The 20,685-nt window shown below is 37.8% G+C and overlaps 1 protein-coding gene across 5 annotated transcripts; it reads right to left on the bottom strand.

Annotated features, from left to right (window-relative positions):
• Positions 1-686: 686 nt before the first annotated feature.
• On the bottom strand, positions 687-20,646 carry LOC111243643 (sorting nexin-25-like). 5 transcript variants are annotated; one of them, XM_022789503.2, is made up of 15 exons: positions 20,375-20,645; positions 18,808-18,957; positions 18,136-18,460; positions 17,694-17,951; positions 17,147-17,484; positions 16,605-16,807; positions 16,000-16,129; positions 15,656-15,836; positions 15,100-15,272; positions 14,661-14,812; positions 14,113-14,212; positions 13,587-13,857; positions 11,721-11,952; positions 2,618-2,744; positions 687-2,397 (listed from the first exon to the last, which is right to left on the bottom strand). In XM_022789503.2, exons 1-15 carry the CDS (start codon positions 20,393-20,395, stop codon positions 2,191-2,193), a joined length of 2,868 nt encoding a protein of 955 aa, XP_022645238.1. In that variant the 5' UTR covers positions 20,396-20,645; the 3' UTR covers positions 687-2,190. The 5 variants fall into 5 exon arrangements, with proteins under 5 accessions (XP_022645238.1, XP_086836960.1, XP_086836962.1 ...); XM_086980834.1 differs by having other exon boundaries at positions 17,694-17,855; XM_086980836.1 differs by lacking the exons at positions 687-2,397; positions 2,618-2,744 and adding an exon at positions 2,763-6,462 and having other exon boundaries at positions 20,375-20,646.
• Between the last annotated feature and the right edge of the window lie 39 nt (positions 20,647-20,685).

The raw sequence follows: 20,685 nt of genomic DNA, 5'->3' as shown, positions 1-20,685 counted from the left end.
TCACCGGGAAATATCTGTAACTTTTAGTGGTGGCGGTGATGGCGAATAGATAGGAGATGCTTATGCTTGTACTAAGTTTTCACCGGTAAACGTATCAGTATGGGTGAAGAAGACTATTGAATATGTCTACAAACGAATTCAGTTGACGTTTATCTTAGTATTGGCCACTGTACAAAAACCCATCAGATATAAGGAAAAGCCGCAGCGAATAATCAGGGCAAACGTTGTTACGAAACTGCAGCATTTCGGTGATAGTTAGGCAACAACGATTTCGTATCCCGGTAGATTTAGGCTGATTGACCTTTAGTGCGCAGGCCATATTCTAGATCGTGAGAGGAATCGCCATTAACGATAAGGGTTGATTATTTCTACTGCACAAGTATTTGCCGACAAAAATTAGATTCGTTCGATACTATAGTTTATCTTCAACAGTATATTTAATGATGATAAAGCGTAACTAATACATTCTGATGCCATTAACAGGCTGATCCGATGAGGATACTAAGTAAATCGGCTGACTAAAACTTTATGCCTTCAAGTGAATGATTGTTATTACAAAAATATCCTCTCGATATGTGACAAGCTCAAATGTTTTCCATATAATTACTGATACTGCTCGACCAATAAAGAACGAGCCAATTGGCGCAGCATCTTTTGTTGCGTGTAAAAACTAAAGATCAGTCAAATTGATATTCGGTAATTTATTTATTATAGTAGCTTAATGAAATACGGCTAGTGACAATAATGTTCTTTTTAATTGTTGTTTTATTAGTCACACAACAAAATCCTGATCTAGCAATTTCGGCTCGCGGTTGCTCATGTCATTGTTTCGTTTATGATCAACGATTTTTCTTATCATGATTTCTACTTGATATAGTCGTACCATCTATATCGATTGCACGTTTGCTAATTCTATGCATATATATATAGTAATTACAGTAGTGGTTTCTGGGTAGGTTTCGTACGGGAGCTATAGCACAATCAATGACAGACCCACAATAGGTAGCGGTATAGCATTCTTTTTAATGTAGTTATATGTTTACGTATGCCGTGTAGTTTTATGGTGTCGTCTTTGTACACACTCGCTTCTTTCCCGCATCATAAATAGATAATTTTAAGTTTTCCTAAGTTTTAAGTTAAGAGTTCCTGCGTCGTAACTAGGACAATACAATGGAACGCTTACAACGATCGTAATAATAATGACAACAATTCACTTTGTCTCGATGACCAGATAGACTAAGTTTAAACGTATTCATTTTACATTATGATATATTATCGTATCGCTATCCACGAGGAAGTGAATACCATAGATAGATCTTTCTTTAATTTTCTTCTATCTAATATTTTGTCTATATGTAATATGTTACTGATAACTTACTTTGGAATCGTATTGTCCGATATGTACAACGACAACTTGCACAATTGCGCTTCACAATATTACCGCTTTTCGTCATTCTGCAATGTTCAAAACCACTTAAGATGCCTAAATTCTAGTTAAATCAACAGACGGCTGATTTCGACGTTCGAAAAGCACAACTAAAAACATACAATCCTGTAAAACATCTATATTACTCGTGTAGCACTTTATTTTATCTTTACTTAGCCATGGTTGTTTTTTTTTTTTTTCGTTATTCTCGTCAGCATTTTGAAAACTAGATTAAGTTTAGCATTTTGTACTAAAGATAAAATTGTTTTCGTATTCTATGTTGCTATGCGAAACTTTGATTACACGCGGTAAACTGTTCGTCAATAAGGGGATTATACATGTGAAAATCAATCACAAAAATAAATCGTTTGTTTTCTTCAATAAAATTTGTCTCCGTTCAACATGAACTGTAATTGTTAAAAATAGCGCTTAATGCGTACTTGATTGCAATTTGTGCTGTCGCATCATTGTCGACCTAGAACAGCACAAACACCAAAAACAAAAAGTGTCTTATTTTTCAGTCATAATAACATAATTAACATTGTATAGCTGACCTAAGTACATCCATATATCCACCGTAACAGTAAACTGAATTCAGAAACCAGTAAATGGGCGTTAAACGCATCCGAAGCCTTGAACCTGTACTAAGCCTGTACTAAGGCCAATTTTAACTTTGCTGGAATATTCATTTATTTTGACAAAAGCATTGATAAGAGTAGCTATTACGTTCTTGCACGCGCCACTAAAACACTGCGAACGAACTCTTATTTAGTCCTCAGTTCTGGAGCGAATTCATAAAGAACCTTCTCAAGAAGGTCATAGAACAACTGCTTATTTAGCTGCTTGTCCTGCAACGCTTCGAACATTTTCAAAGTCCCTTTGCAGGCGTTCTGCGAGCCCACAAAGTTCATCATCTCAGGAACGTGGTTCAGAAGTAAGTTTCGAGCATCCTGCTTCGTATTGTGCATGTCCTGCAACGGAGAACATAGGGTCAAATATTGCTGAAGCGTCAAGTTGCCTATAGACTTTTGTGACGCTTCTCTGGCGCCCTGTTTCAAATGAACGTCGTTTATCTTTACGATACACCCGCTTAGCGTGATGCTTTCTCAATTGCGGAGACCAGATGATCACCTATCTCTTTGCAATAGTTCCGGATCACCATGATGACAACTGCAGTCGAGACTCCCATACCTTTGAAGTTCTTGTTTGTGTTTTCACATGGAGCTGTCCGTTGGGCCACACTGCTTCCTTGAACAGTTCCATATAATAGACAAACATCGATTCCGACATCATCCATGAAATGCCTTCAAGAACTTGTCTGCAAACGGATTTTAGTTATATCATTATATCGAATCTAGGAACACAAATAACGACAAAACTACGTGAATAATGTTGTCCGTGAGATAAAGCTAAGCTGTTCGCTAGGCACCAACAGCTATTTATAATAAAAAAAATAGTTACTTTAAATGTAAGTAATTTTTATAGTTCTATTTCTCTTTAGGTTGATTACGACTTGACAAGGACAGCAAGCAGACGCCTCCTAATCGTGACGGATTGTGCGTCGATGATTGACCGTTTGGGGATTTCTCATTCAATCAATGTTGTTTTGTAATATATATTCTTTATTTTTTTAGTGTACATTGTTCTACATTCAGTGTCTGTTGCCTCAGCGAAGTGCACCGCTCAGCGGCTCGTGAACGCTTGATAAACTAGTCCTACCAAAAATTGCAGCACGCGTATTATTCCGACGAAAGTACTAGTACGTAATGTCTTTCTTTGCCCTATTAGATCGAGTTCGACCGGCTCATATGCAGAAAAACGGTTAAAATTAGTAGTGCTTAGAACCGATGGTTCGGTAATTAGATCGACACATACATACGTACATACACACACGTGCATTATTACCATATGAATATTCCTCACACACACACACACACCCATATGACGTTGAAAAGCCCCTGTTGTTGATAGTGGAAAAGGAATTTTTGTAGGTACAGCTAAAAATATCAATTACTATCGTAGTGCGAATCATCATTTCTGCGGTAGATAACTATTAATCAGACAAGTATTTACAAGTTACCGTTTTTCAGTAAGTTCGGAAAGCGCTTCCGATATCCGAAATTTTTGAAAACTAGAGAACGCTGACAGGTTACCTTTAATCGCAACTAGCAAAGTGTTAACAGCCTACGATTTATATTCGAATGTCGCAATGGAGTCGAATAAGCTGCAAAGTAAATGAACGCCGATTCGAAATTATGAAGTTGTACATGTGTGTAAACAAAACGGTGTTGATCATAAACGATAAGGTGATTATTATTTTCGATAACATAATGATGGTGATGGTGAGGTGAAAGGCAGGTTTCAGTTAGAATGAAGCTAATATGCAGCAAACAAACTTTCCATTGGATAGTACCGTCTTTTTTTTATATGGATAGCGTATGTGTGTTTATTCACTGTATAACACGCGCAGCATATTTCATTGGGTCACATTCAGATTAGAGCAGCCATCTTGAGCTAATCTTGAGATACGTCACTTTTCTAACGATGGGAAAATAAATTCCCTAATGGCAAATCTACGTTTCTCTATTCAGCTCGTCAGATTACGTGGTGATTAATAAAGCAATTATAAATAAATTAATCTAGATTTATCTGCAAAAATTTCAATATAGTTACAATATGTTGAATATCGAATGCTGAAAAGATTCCGAACTCTCTTAAGTAACTTGACGTAAATTAACTGTGATATGGAACCGAACAGCATTAAAAATGTAAACTTTCTCGAACAACAACAACTTCGGCTCTGCGCTCCAGCAAAAGCCAAGAGTAAAGCGATCAGTCTTTTTAATTGGACAAACCATATAATACAGACATCATTGGAAACGAGGATATTGGATTATGCCGATAGACGCATGATTGGAAAGAAGCAAACCCGACCGATAAATATCCAAGTATGTAAGCAGCCAATAACAGAACCGTCCCCATAGCGAGATGACATTTACTCTCTCTTTTCACGAACTAAAGATTTTTAGGATGTACCCTTACTTAACTATGCAACGTGACGGAAGATTTTCCTAATAATCTTATTATCTCTTAACTGACTGCTTGCCATCTCGTACATTCAAACATTTTTACTGCATACAAATGCTAGTAATTACAATAATAATAATGATGACCTACGAAAAAAGCCGCAAAAATAATATTATAGGAACCGAACCATAATGAAACATCGTCTACGTTTTCCGTAACGCCTTGACGTGCCGCTTATTGACTAAGCGTTTTAATGAAACGCGACCTTGATAGCGAATACGTCATAATGGATGGTCGACCGGCGGCGACGTGTTCTGATCTCTCTATAGATATACATCAGTGCACAAATCATCGCTAAATGGGCATCAGCAGGTTACAACACTATTCCACAGCAACCGGCTAACGAAACAGATGAATCTTATACTGATCGAGAAATTCTACAGAGGCAACCGAGTTCAAAATGACACGTTCCCTTTACACTGTAGTAGCATCGCCAAGTTTTGGCTGTTGCTACGAAAATAGGCAGATCATATCGGCATCAGCCGGTCAAAATTTAGCGTTCGAAATAATGCTCCGGCTGGACCGTAGACGATCACATCACGGTATCCCATGATTGGAATGAGTCGCCTGGCCGAAGATGCCCGATTTCGACGTTAGGGATACAAGCGGGCGGACAGGAATGAGAGTTACGAAACAACAGCATAGACAATTAGACATACCCACGTAGTGGTTTGTTCAGCGACGCGTAACATCATTATAACAGCTGAACGCAGAAACGTAAGCGCACATCGACAGCGATATAGACGAAGAAATAGTGGATCTCGGTGGTAATTATATTATTATTATTATTATTGACCTACAATTATCACGGTGCTGTCTGTAAACTGCGCCACAGATAAAGGTTTCAAAAAAAAAAGTACTACTTATAGCAATAGCGGTGAAACTACGCTAATTGAGTGTCTTTCATCAACGTTCGTGTCGTTTTTCCTAGAGACCTAGAAACGAATGACGACAAGTGAATTACTGTAAATTCCATTGAGCTCTGAAAGATGCCGTACTAATCTTCGACTTGACTTAACCTTGAAAAGTATACGATACATTAATTATAGAAGATTTTTATTGCTTTATTGAGGCGTCTTTACATGGCGAGGAACGATTTCTGTCCTAGTAGATCTTAGATCTAAATGTGTTTCATATTGATACGTTACTGATACAAAACATAGATAGCATGTTGTATCGTATCAATATTTCTATTTTGCAAGTAGAAACCCACACTTATGTCCGCGTACCCAAACGCTCAGAGACTTCGTCTGTGGGTCAGCTGGGAATTCGTTGTCCTTTTTACTAGCTCACGTTATTGATCCATGCTAATACAAATTTGACATACCTACGTAAATTTTATCCTGATCTAGCAATGTTTAGTGAATTGCTACCAACCACGCTTCACGAGGTAGGGGTGAAAGGAGACCAATTGTTCCTCGTCACGATCAGAGATATGAGTCGGCCACGAATCATAAAATTTCCAGTACATATTGAGCTGCTATATGACGTAGCTATATTTGTAATTGGCGGAAACACTTACGAATACAGCAAATGCCACCCTTATATGATTGTTGATTATAAGCGTACATCGTCCGCCAAAAGTTTCGAGAGTTTTACGTCCAGTACCATCGTTACGCATTGAAACACGCGCGCCTCTCCCACCACGAAACAAATCCTATTCACGCTCGGATTCGAACCAACTATTTAGTGTACCTGAAGTTTTTCAAGCAAACATGCTACCGCCTACGCCACGGAGCAACAGTATCCCACTAAATCTGTAATAGATCGATGTGTGCCGACTATCTCATTCTGGTGCCATCTATTAAAAGCACTTCCCCGTGAACGGCTCCAACTACGAGATCGAGAAACATGGCATTGTAATTTCCGAAATAAGAACAAATAAAACGTTTGTAATCGTATTTATACGCACACATTTAGCATTCATCGCCTAGCAATGAACAACTCATCTGAAAAAAAATTAAACAATCATATTAATGTGTATAGTATATGATATAAGTGACATTCAGAGCATATCAAATAATTCCGAAGGGATTCTATTAGCGGTCAGTGGCTTATAGGCAATATGTTAAGAACCTTAAGCAGAGCAGACAACCAAAATATCAGAAAACCGTGTGACAGAGAGTTTATTGCTACTCTTGTGTTATTAGCGATACGTAATACGTAAATTATCTGGTGCACATCACAATTGTCGTTATGATTCAAATCTGGCAACGAGACGCCTTAGAGATAATGATATATGCTGTGATCAGATAAGCCCGAAATGGATCTACCACCCACTGTATATCACGAATGAAATAAATTGCTTTTTTTGGAAGAATATATAGTCGTGCCCTTATTATATTTTGATTGAATTTATATCAAACAGAATAAAAATGCTATATATATATCATACTCGGATACGGAAGAAAACACAAAATATTATTTAATTTGTCGGTCCAGAAGATTAGTGTGTCCGAGAAAAAAAATTATTTAATTAGTTGCCTACCTAATCAGTAAGCGTCATCACAGCGCTGTATATAATGAAACTATTGTTGGAAGAAGATAAACAACGAGTTCGAGACAAATTTCTGCTAATACGAGGTAACAACAGTTAGTTGGTTGTCCATTGCAAATAATTACTGCCGCTTTAAGTTGATATTACATCTAATCAAAATTAATTGTTTCTATTATATTTTAATGGTAGTCCGCCATCTAACTAAAATTTTAAGTTATACCTGTTAGATATGTTAACATAATTCTAGTGTCAACAGAAGACTTATACCGGACCCTACTTGCAGTTAGAAGACATTGAACTAATAGTTCTTCCTCAAAATTTAACATCTTTGCGGCTTGCCCTGAATAGCTTGCTACGGAAATATTTTATAACGAACAGAAGAAAAACACTTAGGTACTTTTGTTGTTGTTGAAAGCACTCCTGCAGCAATTGTCTGTTTGTAGCGATCGGGGGAAGGAAATTTAAATACAAACTACGTTACTTCAAGGCTATAATAGTAATTTAGCAAACAGCTAGCTGATTATATGAAAAGGAATGAGCAACAGTGTTATCTACACATTCCCAGGTTCCTAAAAAATGGACCGTGTTCTTCAACAACTGATTTAAGAAAAATCACAAAGACGCCGTTATCTTTAGCGTTACCATCTTAAGGTTAAAAAATTGTTTGGCGTCTATCGAAAGCATGGACTCTTGTTTATTATTTTTTTTTATTTAAATCTACTCTTGTATGCATGCTGCACGATGACGATTAGTGCCCGTTTTTTAGGACGGTTACATCTGCAGACATTCAAAATATGGACTCTAGCCTCGGCTCTCTCCTCCTGTGTAGTTAATGTGCTTTACATCTTTCACATGAGACACGTCTACGTGAAAGGGCAATAATTAACAATCGAGTGCTTAAGATCGGTTTTCGTTCGCGAAAACTAGAATATTTGAACATTTATTCCATACTGTGAAGGGGCAGTTATCGTAAGAAATATAACACAATGGTTACCGCCATAAGCAAGCCGTAGCTTGTATTCCCCAGTGCATAAGGTCGTTTCTCCTTGAAGATCATGCTTTGCCGAACAATAGCTACAACGTAAAAACGCTATTTTATATGAGCTCGGTCTATCTGAGAAGGCTAAGCCAAGCTATAAAAGATCGTAGAACTTGGGACAGAAAGTTGACTGTCTTTCTATTCGATAGTGTAATTTAATATCGGTTTAATATCGGAAAAGTGTATGTACCTTAAAGACAAAGAGACAAGCTTAAATCGAACGCAATTGATCTGCTCGACTATACGTTCAGCAATAGATAAGTACTTCAAAGACATTCCATGAAACCAATAACGCCGACAAATCGGAGTCTCCTTCACAACTTTTGTTTGGGCTTTATAAAGTTTATTCACCATCCATTATACGACTCAATCATGATCTGCAACTATTGGAACGTTACGTAATACTTATTGCGATTATTTTCACAACTGTTTATATGCTTAATGGAACAATAATACCGCTCGTTAGTTACAAACCGAAAATTTACCATATGGACTATATGCATTTTCTGGGCATTGCTTTTCGTCCTCAGCCTATGACCTATACGTGTAAGTAAGTTTCATCATTCACGGAATTTAAAAGATATAAAGCCAATTCAAAATCGATACCCTCTCGATGATGCTTTAATTTAATCTCGATGATGCTTTAATGCTCAAAATTAATGAATGTACCTAATAATAACTAGTAAGCAAATATAGTTGTTATGTGACGATCATCATAATGTCTCGTAAGCGGTCCCACTTGTCCGCCGTCTACAAAATCCGTCCGATTCCATTTTTTATTGACCCGTCATGTAATAAACATGTAAGACCATCCCTTAATTCAGCATTATCTGTATATTTGCGTACCATTTCCGATTTGGATGGCATTTTTTCACATTTTTCTATTAATTCGGCAGGAATAAGTTTCTCTGAAATGGCCTCCACCGGAAATATCAAAAATAGATATCGTACAGTTACAATTGACGTTTATTGCACCTGCATAGACACGGTCCAACAATGTGTCACGTGCAAGATGCCTCTGTATGTCTGCATCCCTGTGACAGAGGAATACTCAGGCAAAATAGGATAGCTAGTATCGCCTTTGCCCTTAACTCTATCCATTGCTGTAGCGTAGGAAGTTACTGGCCGGCGATAGAATCAATGCAATCATCGCCTGACACAGCGACTGGACATATTAAATGGACTCATTGTTTTGCCATTCGATACTCACCGAACGAATCGTGTTGTTGTTGTTATTGTTGTTGACTAAATCGAAATATGTGCTTTCTGACTTCTTGTTTGCTCCTTATAGTATCTATGTGAGACAGCTTTCTCCTCACAAACTCGGTAAAATCACCTATGCGGTCTATGTACGTCTATTACGTTGTGCGCAAACATGCATCGAATCAATACCAAAAATGCTGTTAATAAAAATTGATAAGTAAACTAAGAGAAAAGGCAAATATTAGGCACTAAATGAAACGCGATTCTCCGCTATATCCGAAATGGACATTACTCTTATACTAGTCCATAACCATATAATAATAATAATAATAATACTGTATAGGACAAACTAAAGCAGCAATAGCTGAAATAATATTATAGTAATGATAATAGTAATTATAGCGTTTCTGGCCGCGCAATGCACAGAGTAACAAAGAACATGCAGACAGAAAGATGTAATAGACATAAATGATGTTATACCATATTATTAGCATGTAAAAAGCAACAAAAAAAAACCCTTTTTTTATTGTTTGATACAGTATTTTTTGCCAAACCCTCGAAAAGCTAAGCTAGAAATTGGCTGTTTTGATACAGAAGCTCCATTTATTCAGATCCGCTATACATACGGGCATATAATACCTATTTAACTCCAAAGACAAATATAATACTATCTACGCCGGCATAACAAACTTCTTTTTGCTGGTGACAGTTCCAACGGGACTGAAGTTGTTATCCTTTGTCAACTATAACAGTTAATTCTGTTTTAGCAGTAAACATATTGCCTGGCCGAAATATTAATTATAAATAAATAACATTGATTTCTGCCTTGGAAATTGAAGAAGCGGAAATCGTTCGCTATGTCTAAAAAAAAAAATCCGTGATTGGAATCATTTTCAAGTAAGAGAGATTTCGCCTTACTTTTTTTTCAGGTTATTATCTCGCAAAATAAGTAAGACAGTATTATTTTAAATTCGATGTTGCGTTGCGCCTGTCAAAAATCAGCAAAAAAACAATCAACCTATCCTCAATAAAAGCTAAAGTAATTACTTTCATTTTGTATTTTTTATAACAGTAAAACGAAATCAATGACAAGTTTGGTCCTAAGTAAAGCAATTCTAGATCGTATTGATAAGCTGATGGCAATATCAGATGGATGCGAATGGTCTGTAATCATTAGGACCTAAGGAATATTCCGTGACAAATGGTCGAAGTTATGTAGTGTGTTAATAAGCTCATTGATTAAAAATCAATATATTGTTTATCTAATATTCATTCAGCTATATTTCTGACCTACATTATAAACAGTTCCTTTTATCACTAGCAGTAACTAATATCAAAACTTCGATATCAGCGTTGAATTAACTATTCGTGCATAAATAAGTACCGTGCAATTATTTGCGCTTGCTGAAAACATTTCAAATCCCATAGCTAATGATTTGAAAATGCGCCAACTCTTTCTAGGTAACCGTTTCTATCTACAATATAAGACAATCTGGGCCGCAGGCTTGCCTACGGGGTCATGATGACAACCCTCTACTGTCTAAACTGGGTCGACGTCTTATTTTAAGGCACTGCCACCGCCGCTAACCAGATAGATTATCGCGGTCTAAACATTTTAACCTATTGAAACGACCAATTAGAGTAAACTTCTTTCTCCGGACTTCAATTAGTTGAGCACTTCATCGTATAAAACTCCATTGTGCATCATTATCTTAGATGTTGAATTCAAAAATGTCGGAAGAAAATATGTAGTATAGATGTTGATGTTGTTTTTTTTATAAATAACCGTTTAAAGCTATCATTTTGCATTCACATATAATGGCATTTATTATTTACGTGGTTCGCAACCGTCGAGTCGCCTTTGCAAGATGGTTATTTATTGTCCAATCGCTTCAATTAATCGCGTAACCTTTGTGCAGAAAAACGCCCGTACAATGTCCATACAATATAACATGGCACGACGTTACTTATTTCGCTAGTTACGATACATATGACTGTTAAGCATCGCTTCAGACGGTCGGCTTCCAGCGCGAAACAAGGTTCGTCTGTGTTTTGACTCGAATCTACAACACCACTTGTCCGCAAGTTTAATAGGCAAACACTTTACCACTGCATTATCATGGGAACTTATATCATTAGCCGGTCCAAAAGACGCAACCTCAATAATTGTTATTTTATAGATTTGACGGATGTCTGCATTGAAGCTTTTTCCGTAGATCAAGTACATGACAGTACTATGCTCAAGACTTCCGGCTATATAAGAGATCTGGGTGGCAAATAAGCCCAGCAAAAATTAGACTGAGTATCGCGCAATAGTTAATTCACAAATCGAAAAACTCATGCTTATCAGCTAGTTAGCTTAATAATATAGCCTCGTAGACTTGCAGACGAATTTAGATGCTACTCAACATCATACAACTAAAATTCAACTTCAGTGAATGTTTTCTTTTTCGCGAAAGATCACTCACCTATTAATTGTTTTGCCAAATGAGATCTGGACAAACATAATTAGCGTTCGACGAAGCCAATTGACTGGATTCCCGCCCTGGAGTTCAAACATCTCCGCAAGTAAATGATAAAGAGGCTCAGCTATTGAATCGACCCGCATCTTGTCTGCATTTAGATCAGAGTCGCACAGCTCAAGGAAGAGATCATCCTCATCATCTAATGAAGAACTGGTTTCGTTTCCTGCTTTATCGCCTGCAAACGTTAGGTTGCCAGACTGATATAACAACTGAAGATAAGATCTATATTTATTAGCACTGGTATTATCTATTCGTCGTGGAATCCATTTTTGAGATCGCCCGTTTTACTGGGGGGATTTGTTAGGTTTATATATGTAAAAACTGTTAATACGCGGGCGAATTTAGGTGCGAACTTTTAACCAGGAGTTTATTGTCCTAGCCTAACAGCAATTTTTTTTACAAGGGACCGATGTAGGGGAGTCGGTTTGAGCACGGGTCTAAATAACCCCTTTGTTTCTATACCTAAACATACGTTTCCACGGTAAAAAACGACAAAAGCACCAGCAGCGGCCGCAGCAACACTCCCTCGTCAGTAATGCCGATGTTGTTTTGGGACATAGCGTTAGCGCCGTCGTTAAACACCATTATGCAAAACAGCCAAAAGTATTGTCGTACCCGCGACAATGTGGCCTGCAGTTTATTAGATCTTCGTCGTCCTAGTGTACACACGTTATTTAAAGTAAGTAGCCTATTTGACTACTATGGCCATCGTTGCTTCTGCAGGGGAGACAAGACACAACAGTGGAAGCTATAAACAAGATTGAAGTTGTGGGGGGGGGCCGAGATAAGTTAGATTTTTGTGGATTTATTCTTAGTGTTCCTTTTTCCCTAATATTGAAGTCTACATAGAGGGCGAGTGTTCGTACCACCGGTCGAAAGCAACCATTTAGCAATATGGTGACGACAACCAGCAGAATGGGGACCGTGTTATCACATTGTATTGTGGTGCTACATAGAACTGACCAGTTATATATCGTAATCAACAGAAAATTATGTTATACATATTGTCCAGATCATCTTTAAACCAGTTTTAATGACTTTTGTATTCACGTGTATACATGGTCTATTGAGAAAATACTGTACTAAAGCCGATGGGTCTGAAAAAAGTTGTACGCTAAAGAAGGCAAAAGATGAACTCTACAAACTTAAATGGATTTGTAACACTAAGGCCACGTTGAAAAAACCAAACTATCCATCAGGGTCATATGGCCATTTAGTACACTATTATTAAGATTAGCAAGAAAAGCGCTAACAGCAATGGGAGGCCATTGTAGTTAGCAGAGGAGAATACTATTGACTAACAGACGATGTTGGTTCATCTAGCATAGGGTCACTAAACGGCCAAAGAAATAATGGAATCAATAAAACTGTATCATGTAATCGTATCGCTTAGCTAAAGAAATGGGACGATTGGAACAATGCTATAGAGCATATAAAACAGCACAATAGGAATATGTGGGCAAGTTGTTTTTACATACGACGCGAACCTTCCAGCACGAGTATCGCCGCTATAAGCATAATTTTGGTGTTCCGGTGGTTGGATCGAGGTTTACTGAGATATGCTACGGGAATAGCGCAATTGCTACGTTCATAAGAAGCAGGTTCGACCTTGCTGTAGATTCAATTGGAAAATATTTAGTAATAAGTGTTCGATAGAATTCAGTGCGTATATATAGCCCAACGAAGGGATGAATTCTTGGTTGTTTATCGCCATTAGCAGAGAGCCTATAAGTCGCTGGGTTTTCTACGACATCGGTCATGACTCCGATGCTTATTTTCGTTATTAGGTAATATCCAAATGGTGCTAACCTTTAAAAAGCGAGGGCAAAAAATTAAGCGTTTTCTTGAGCACACTCTCATCACCCTGAGCCTTTATTGGCTGCAGCAGCGATGATGGAATTTCGTTGAAAAACGAACAGACCGCTTCACAGTTCTGCAGCAGTTCGTCACGAAGCAGCACGTCGAGAAACGTTTGCAGGGACGCTTTCGCGCGTGATAAATATGCTTGGTCAAACGCTTTCAGACGCATCTTTGACGGGATCGATGGAAGATTGACGCGTCGCTTCAGCGTTGACGAAATCTGCGTAGGGAGAATTCCAATAGAACTGTTAAAATATCTTACGAAAATGAATGCATTTCCATACCTGCAATGTAAGCCTCAAGAAATAACGCTATTTCTGCGCGTACACTGGACTAAAGTCTTGTCACTCCGATTGTTACAGCTCAGTCTGGCCCTGTAAGACTGTTTGTGATTACATGTACGTTATCTTCGCCAGCTACACTAGAACTTCATGTTCCGCATCGACAGCGCTGCTGTGAAAGAATAGAAACTAACCGGCAAAACGTTCTGCAAGAGTTGATGAAAGTCTGAGATGCTTTTGTTTACAACATACCCCGAGTCCGGCTGTTGGCTTACACTAACTATCACTGTAAATCTGAAATTTATAGCCAGATCACACAATGAGTATTACTTCTTTGAACCCTCCAAAATGATATATTATTGTGTTATAAAAATAATATTACTATTATAAATGAGGCATGATGTTTTTCTATAGGACTTCACCTAAAACTATTACGAACATACTTTTTTTTTCTATTATATATCACTCTATAGTGTATTGTTGGTACTTCGAATAATGAGAAAATATCTCTTGCTACTCTTTCAGTGCTTTTAAACGAACTAAGCTTCCACATGTCAAATGGGCTAGTTGTTCCACGGCGTACGAGAGTTTCTTCTATCAATCCGAACGCTTGACCATAAAAATAGTGATTTTAACATAGTTGTGCATAGACGGTGCCTATTCAAAAATTAGTCTTCTTTTTCTTAACAGAGTTTGAATCAAACCAAGATCTATTTCACAACCTACATCGTTCTTTGCTTACCTGGGGGTATCTCTGTCTACTTGAGCACCTTCCACACTGGCAACCCATCTACCGATATTATCACTCCACCGATCGGTACGCTCCATATACTTGGACAAAATACTACATTCAATTTTTAATTCGCTCGTCTCCTTCTCTAGAGCGGCAATCATCTGCAACAACGAGAAGTCAAAAAGGTGACACAGTTAGCATCTAATGATATGGTCAATTGCAATCTCACTGAGTCGAAAGCGTATTTCTATCTGGCAAACACATGCGGCAATAGCGTTCTATCCTATATGGCGAACCCGTGGATTCAATAGTGAAAGCAGGAAAGCCACAGCTATCTCTCGAGTTAATTCTCTACGCCACGGTAAAACCAAGTAAATATATGTATATGCAACGCATGATACAGGAATCGACAAGAGCACTAGGCTGTGTGAGGGGACGAGGTACACACCTTGGGGTCCGAGTTAAACGACGCCCGAAGCGCAGATAGAGCCTTGAGCTTGTCGTTAAGTCGACTTTTAAGTTGACTAAGTTTAGCACGCGCTAGCTGACAAGAGTCTGCTAGCGAGATCGCTTGGTTAAACGACGACTCGTTTTCGGCTGAAATCGTATCGCCATTTCCCACTGTAAAACAGTATTGTGAACACTTTATATTTTGAGATCGTTCACTCTCGAAAATCGAAATCTGAATGGTCTCAAAGTAGTTAGTCCCATTTCATGTCGCTGAACTCGTACAAATACATCTGATGTCTAGTAAATATTTGGGCAAGTAATGGAATGTCGAAAATTGCTTAGAGAAAGAGATAGCTAAAGGCTATTTGATCCAAATACATATTTGGTTTATGTATCATGTCCTATGGCTCCGTCATTATTTTGCTAAAGAACAAAATATTTCATGCTGCCTCTTTGTCATTAACTTATAAGCGTGTTCCATTTCGAATTGTTCAAAAAGTGCTTGAATAAATATCTCATGAAAAATATACGGTCAACAATAGGGAACTACGTACCACTTCTCTCTTTACCGAATGTTGATATGTCAACTTTTTTCGACTCGACTATAAGTTGATGATAACTTTCCGATAATAGGAATGAGTGATAGTGCTTGTCTTCGAGAAGACGATAGCATTCTCGCTGGGCCTCTATAAATCCCTCAGGGCCCTTGTTTGCCATGATAAATGCTTCAATATCCTAAATGTACACCGACACTGGCTTAGTTTAAACTATATAGTTTGTACAAGTAATTTTATTTTAATAGAATGATTAAATTAAAACTAGATAACTTAAATATGGCAAAACGTAAAATAAGACAGTGTGCAAATTAAAACGATCTAGTGTCACTGCATAGGCTAACCTTAAGTATCTGTTTGCTGAGCCGAATACCTGCGTGAGGTTTCTTAATATAGGTTATATATATTTCGTTGCCAAGCTGATGCCACTCATCTTTACTGGTTTTCATCATCTGATCGACGTCGCACCAAAACCTATAATTGAAAAGTTGTCCCATTAGCTTGATCTTGTTCTAAATATTAATTTAAAAAGTAAGCTTCTGTCATATTAGGTACGATGGATTGCTTCCAAAGCTGATTTTCCATTGGTGGGTAAATGAGAATGAGTTTTCTAATCCGAATTACAAATTCAGCATGCACTGAATTGAAATGTACGAAATTTTCAAACAAGAAGAAATAAGTTACATCAGGACAAACGGCAGCGGCCAGATAGACTAGATTTTTAACTTCAAAATCTGCTGCTTATTGAACCTTTGAACTACACCACATTCACTAGCTTGTTTGAAGTAATATTAAATTTCTGAAATTTCAAATCTAGACCCAACCATGGAAGGTCCCAGATTTAGTAGGTAAGAACTTCACAGTACCAGGCAAATACTTTATTAGCAGTACAGCCTGGTCTGTTTAATGCATTAGCTAATGAATCTCCTTGACGAAGATATTGGTTTACCCCAGAAGATTTCGCCCTTCTTCCTTCATCTCTTTCTCGAAGAAATGTCTTAAGTGTTCCCGAGCCAGTTCAGAGTTCATAATCACGCGGAACGCAAGAACCTGTCTTCCAGGAACAGTAGCGTCCTGGTCTGACCCACCGAGGTAATCTGGACCGCCTAGTGACTTGAGTTTTTTTTCGCAGAGTCCCTTCGCGAATTGGAGCTGAAATTGTCATAATCAAGTAATATGTGGCAAAACATTTGGCCATACTTTGCAATAAGTATAACAGGTGGCAACAAGATGTCCTGCGATGGAGTTAGATCATCGCCCCGCACGATATTTCAATAAATAAAAAATGTTTGGCGCAAAGTTTCAAAGGCAGTTGATTTCAATACAAAGAGAAATCTATATACATGATAACTAAATGTGCCGACGCGCATCTCATCGTTATGATGTTTTGTCGTTTTTCAAGAATTAAATGGAGTGATTTACACAATCGTTTTATTTGCATCCATATCCTTTTGAATGCTTTTGTAGAATAGGAAGTGTACACCATCATACCTGGCGAATGTATTTGGGGAGATTCCGGCTGAGAAGAAGATCTCCCTTGGATAGTGTCGGCGGTTCAATCTCTTTATCAGCGCTAAGCCCTTTTTGCTTTTTAATGTTATTCAATGTCGTGGCATGCATAATTTCGGCCATAATTTTATACCGTAGCACTTTTAAATCCTCAACATCTGCACACGTCTGAATAACAAAAACGAAATCTTCGAATGTTTCCGTCATTGCGTAAGTTCTCTTGTGGCGTTCCTTTTCTTCTTGCAGCCATTTGAGATACGACACTAACTTCAAATTGATATAGTCGGGAGAGCACAGCATGTCGATAGCTGGGTAGAGAACTGCAAAAGAAAAACGAGAGAATCTTGTAATTCTAGTGATGCTAGGGACCAAAAATAGTTGGAGAAGCTAACATTACTTAGTGGTTTTTCTTTTACTTGACACACTTAATATTTACTTAATGTTGTAACTGAGAAAAAATTCAAAATTCTAACAACTTACTATTCGAGAAACAGTTAAACAACGCAGGTAGCCCGAACGTGGTAAATACCTTGGCAAGTAAAGATTTCCTTTAGAAGTAAACGCAATGGTACACACAAAGCGTAGCTGGAGGGTAGCAGGACGGTGAGCAGGAAATCGCAAACAGTGCGCAGATGTTCGAGTTCCTCTTCTGGCGACGCGAGAAAATGATGAAGCGATAACGGCTGGCGCGCTGTCATAGACAAACGCAGCCTTCGTAGATGTCTATTAACTGTCCCTACCAGGTCACTGGAGATTAACTGCACTTCATCCATCTTCAAATATCGCTCTATGAAACGTCCAATAAAGAAGGAGTATTTTGATGATCCAAATATTGCTAAAATAAGCGCTATCGATTTATTATTGTGATGAATAATGTAAACATGCGATATTAAAGAATTTAAGTTAAAAAATAGATCAGTTCGAAATTGAATTGTTAAAAAGTATTTTATACTTAATTACTACATTCATACCTTTAATTTTTGCCATCACAAGCCAAAGCTCGTCTCGAAGAAGCATCGTGAAATGCTGATGATATTCGGGAACCAAATACGAGTACCATGGCGTAACAAAGTCTCGAAGAGCGAGATCAATGATCTCCTGCAACTTAATATCGGCATTTCTTGAGAAAACCATCTGACGATGCCTTCCACCTACGGAAGGCATCCCCTGAAAAACGGGGCCTCCGACGGAACCAGCGATCGCTCCACCGTTCTCTGGAGGCGTGCGCGACTCCCGCAACTTTTCCTCAAATAACTCAACCACTTTTCGATTCTTAATAAGCTCTCGACGAGTTGTCTGCAACGGAAACAAGTTAATACTTAGATTTTGGCATTCAATTCCAGCAACTAATCTATAATGTAGATAATGTAAGCTATAATCTAGAATATTATGAGATGGGACTACCAAAGTGAATTAACTGGCATACAAAAATTAATCGTATTCAGAAGTCAAGTATGGGCTGATGGTAGGTCTTGAATCATGTTCGGGCAAGTTTTATAGCAAAAAAAGCCGAGAAAGCGCGCGCATGATCACAATAGCAACCGCTTAGATCCGGATGCTCTTATCTCTAACTCGACTGAGATGCCATTTTCGGATAGTATTCATAAAATTCTAGACAAATCGTTTAGAACTGTAATACAAACCCGGTGCTTATCGTCGGAGTCAAGGGCAGAATACACTCCAACTATTGCTCCACATGTGGCCGCAGTAATATAAATAATAACACAAAGCACATTACTTGTTTGACCCCAGTACGAGACAAGGGCTGCCGTCACTCCGGCGCATGTGAACCACTGCAAAAAAAAAAGAGGTAACATTATACAGAAATTACAAATATACACAAAGTTTGCACGCTGTGTGTGTGTCAGACGACGACCTTCTCCTATGGTTGCACCATTGTTTATATAATGAAAATTCACTGTAAATACGAAAATACTGCCCGGATTAGAAGCTACATTATAGCCAATAGGGGGTAACGTTGGTACAATTTAACTAAAAGATTTTGTGCACTTAAATGTAGGCAGAAAAACGCATACAAGCATTTATGTCACGCCTAATATTTTACTGCGATACTTTTTAACAGTGCTATCTTAAAATCCAAAATGGTTCTCTTACATAAGTATCGACTAGCACAGTCCGTTTACACAGTTGAAGCCAAGCGGCCCCATAGAAATCAAATATTTTAGATAGTCACTTCGCTTGCCCAAAGCCTTTATTATTCTCGCTTTGGTAATTTCCTTCCATCAGCAACATAGAATAAGGAAATTATACATTGGAAAAAAATAGTATCGCTTTTATTTCATTAATAAAATTTTTAGTTAAGCAAATAAACTGCCCGAAGCTACTGAGTATCATAAATAAATCCTTTCCAGGGCGCTGTTCAATTCAAAGCTGTATTCATGGCTATTTATGTACTTTTTTCACTAATTATTGTTGCAACCTGAGTACTTACAATTATGTTTCGAACCGGACTGAGGACATCATATAATTTTTGTGTCCTTTACGTAACTATCTAACTACCCTACATAAACAAAGAAGCTTGATGCGTTTTAACTATGAAACGAATTCATTCTGTCCGAGATTCAAGCATGGGTAAACTAAGGATATGCTTTACACTTCTATCCTCAGTCGTTACTTGTAAATGCTGCCTCGTTCAAATCTAAATTCGGAGATTTAAGACGAACTATGACTTCCGCTTTGCAGCGAACAACAACAAACCCTTTTATCTTATATCGATATTTTATATATTTATTTTATATTGTAATTCAGTATAATTGAGTTAACTATATAGAATTTAATGGTTAAAAAAATACGATAAAAAAGAATAACGAGTCTGACCAAATGACTCCCTTTCTAGTAATTTTTTTTGCCATCTACACCTCTTTATATGACGTCCGCATAATGAGTTTCAAATTAACAATAATTTTGAGCTATTCTAACTTTGAAAGTAATAATTTTACAAGAGTAATCACTTAAATTAGACCGATTCAGAGAGTTGCTTTATGCCGCTTAGTATACAAGTGGTAAGGTAACAGCTTGTCGAGATATATTTAAATGTCAAAATATATAGTAAATGATGCTAAAGACCGTTAATTTCATTAATTCGCCACACTCCATAAGGCATATCATATACAAAAAGAATTACTCTATTGATGGCAATAAAAGCGGATACATTTTGCACAGTACGACAGAAACTGTCTGTCCACCAACCTTGACAGCAGCACCGGACATAATTTCCAGTAGTTACAATTGTCAAATCCTAGTCCCTGAGCAAATCACCTCCTCCTCATAGAGCCAGCTACAAAGGCTTACATTCAGGCTCAAATATCTCTTATGTAGATTCATTCATTTCAACCATATGTTCATTTTCAGTTTCAACTCCTTTTGGTATCAACAGGCAGTTGCCTGTCGTTCACCAGATAGCTTTTACACACAGACACACATTCTTTCGGAGACTCACTCGCTGTCTTACCCTCCTCATACAACGGCTATGTAAAGAACCATTTTTAGCAGCTGACGGC

Source organism: Varroa destructor, unplaced genomic scaffold, assembly GCF_002443255.2.
Source record: "Varroa destructor unplaced genomic scaffold, Vdes_3.0 BEIS01000002.1, whole genome shotgun sequence".
NCBI classification, from domain to species: Eukaryota; Metazoa; Arthropoda; class Arachnida; order Mesostigmata; family Varroidae; genus Varroa; species Varroa destructor.
Note: the sequence above shows the minus strand (reverse complement) of the source record. Positions and strands in the feature narration are given on the sequence as shown.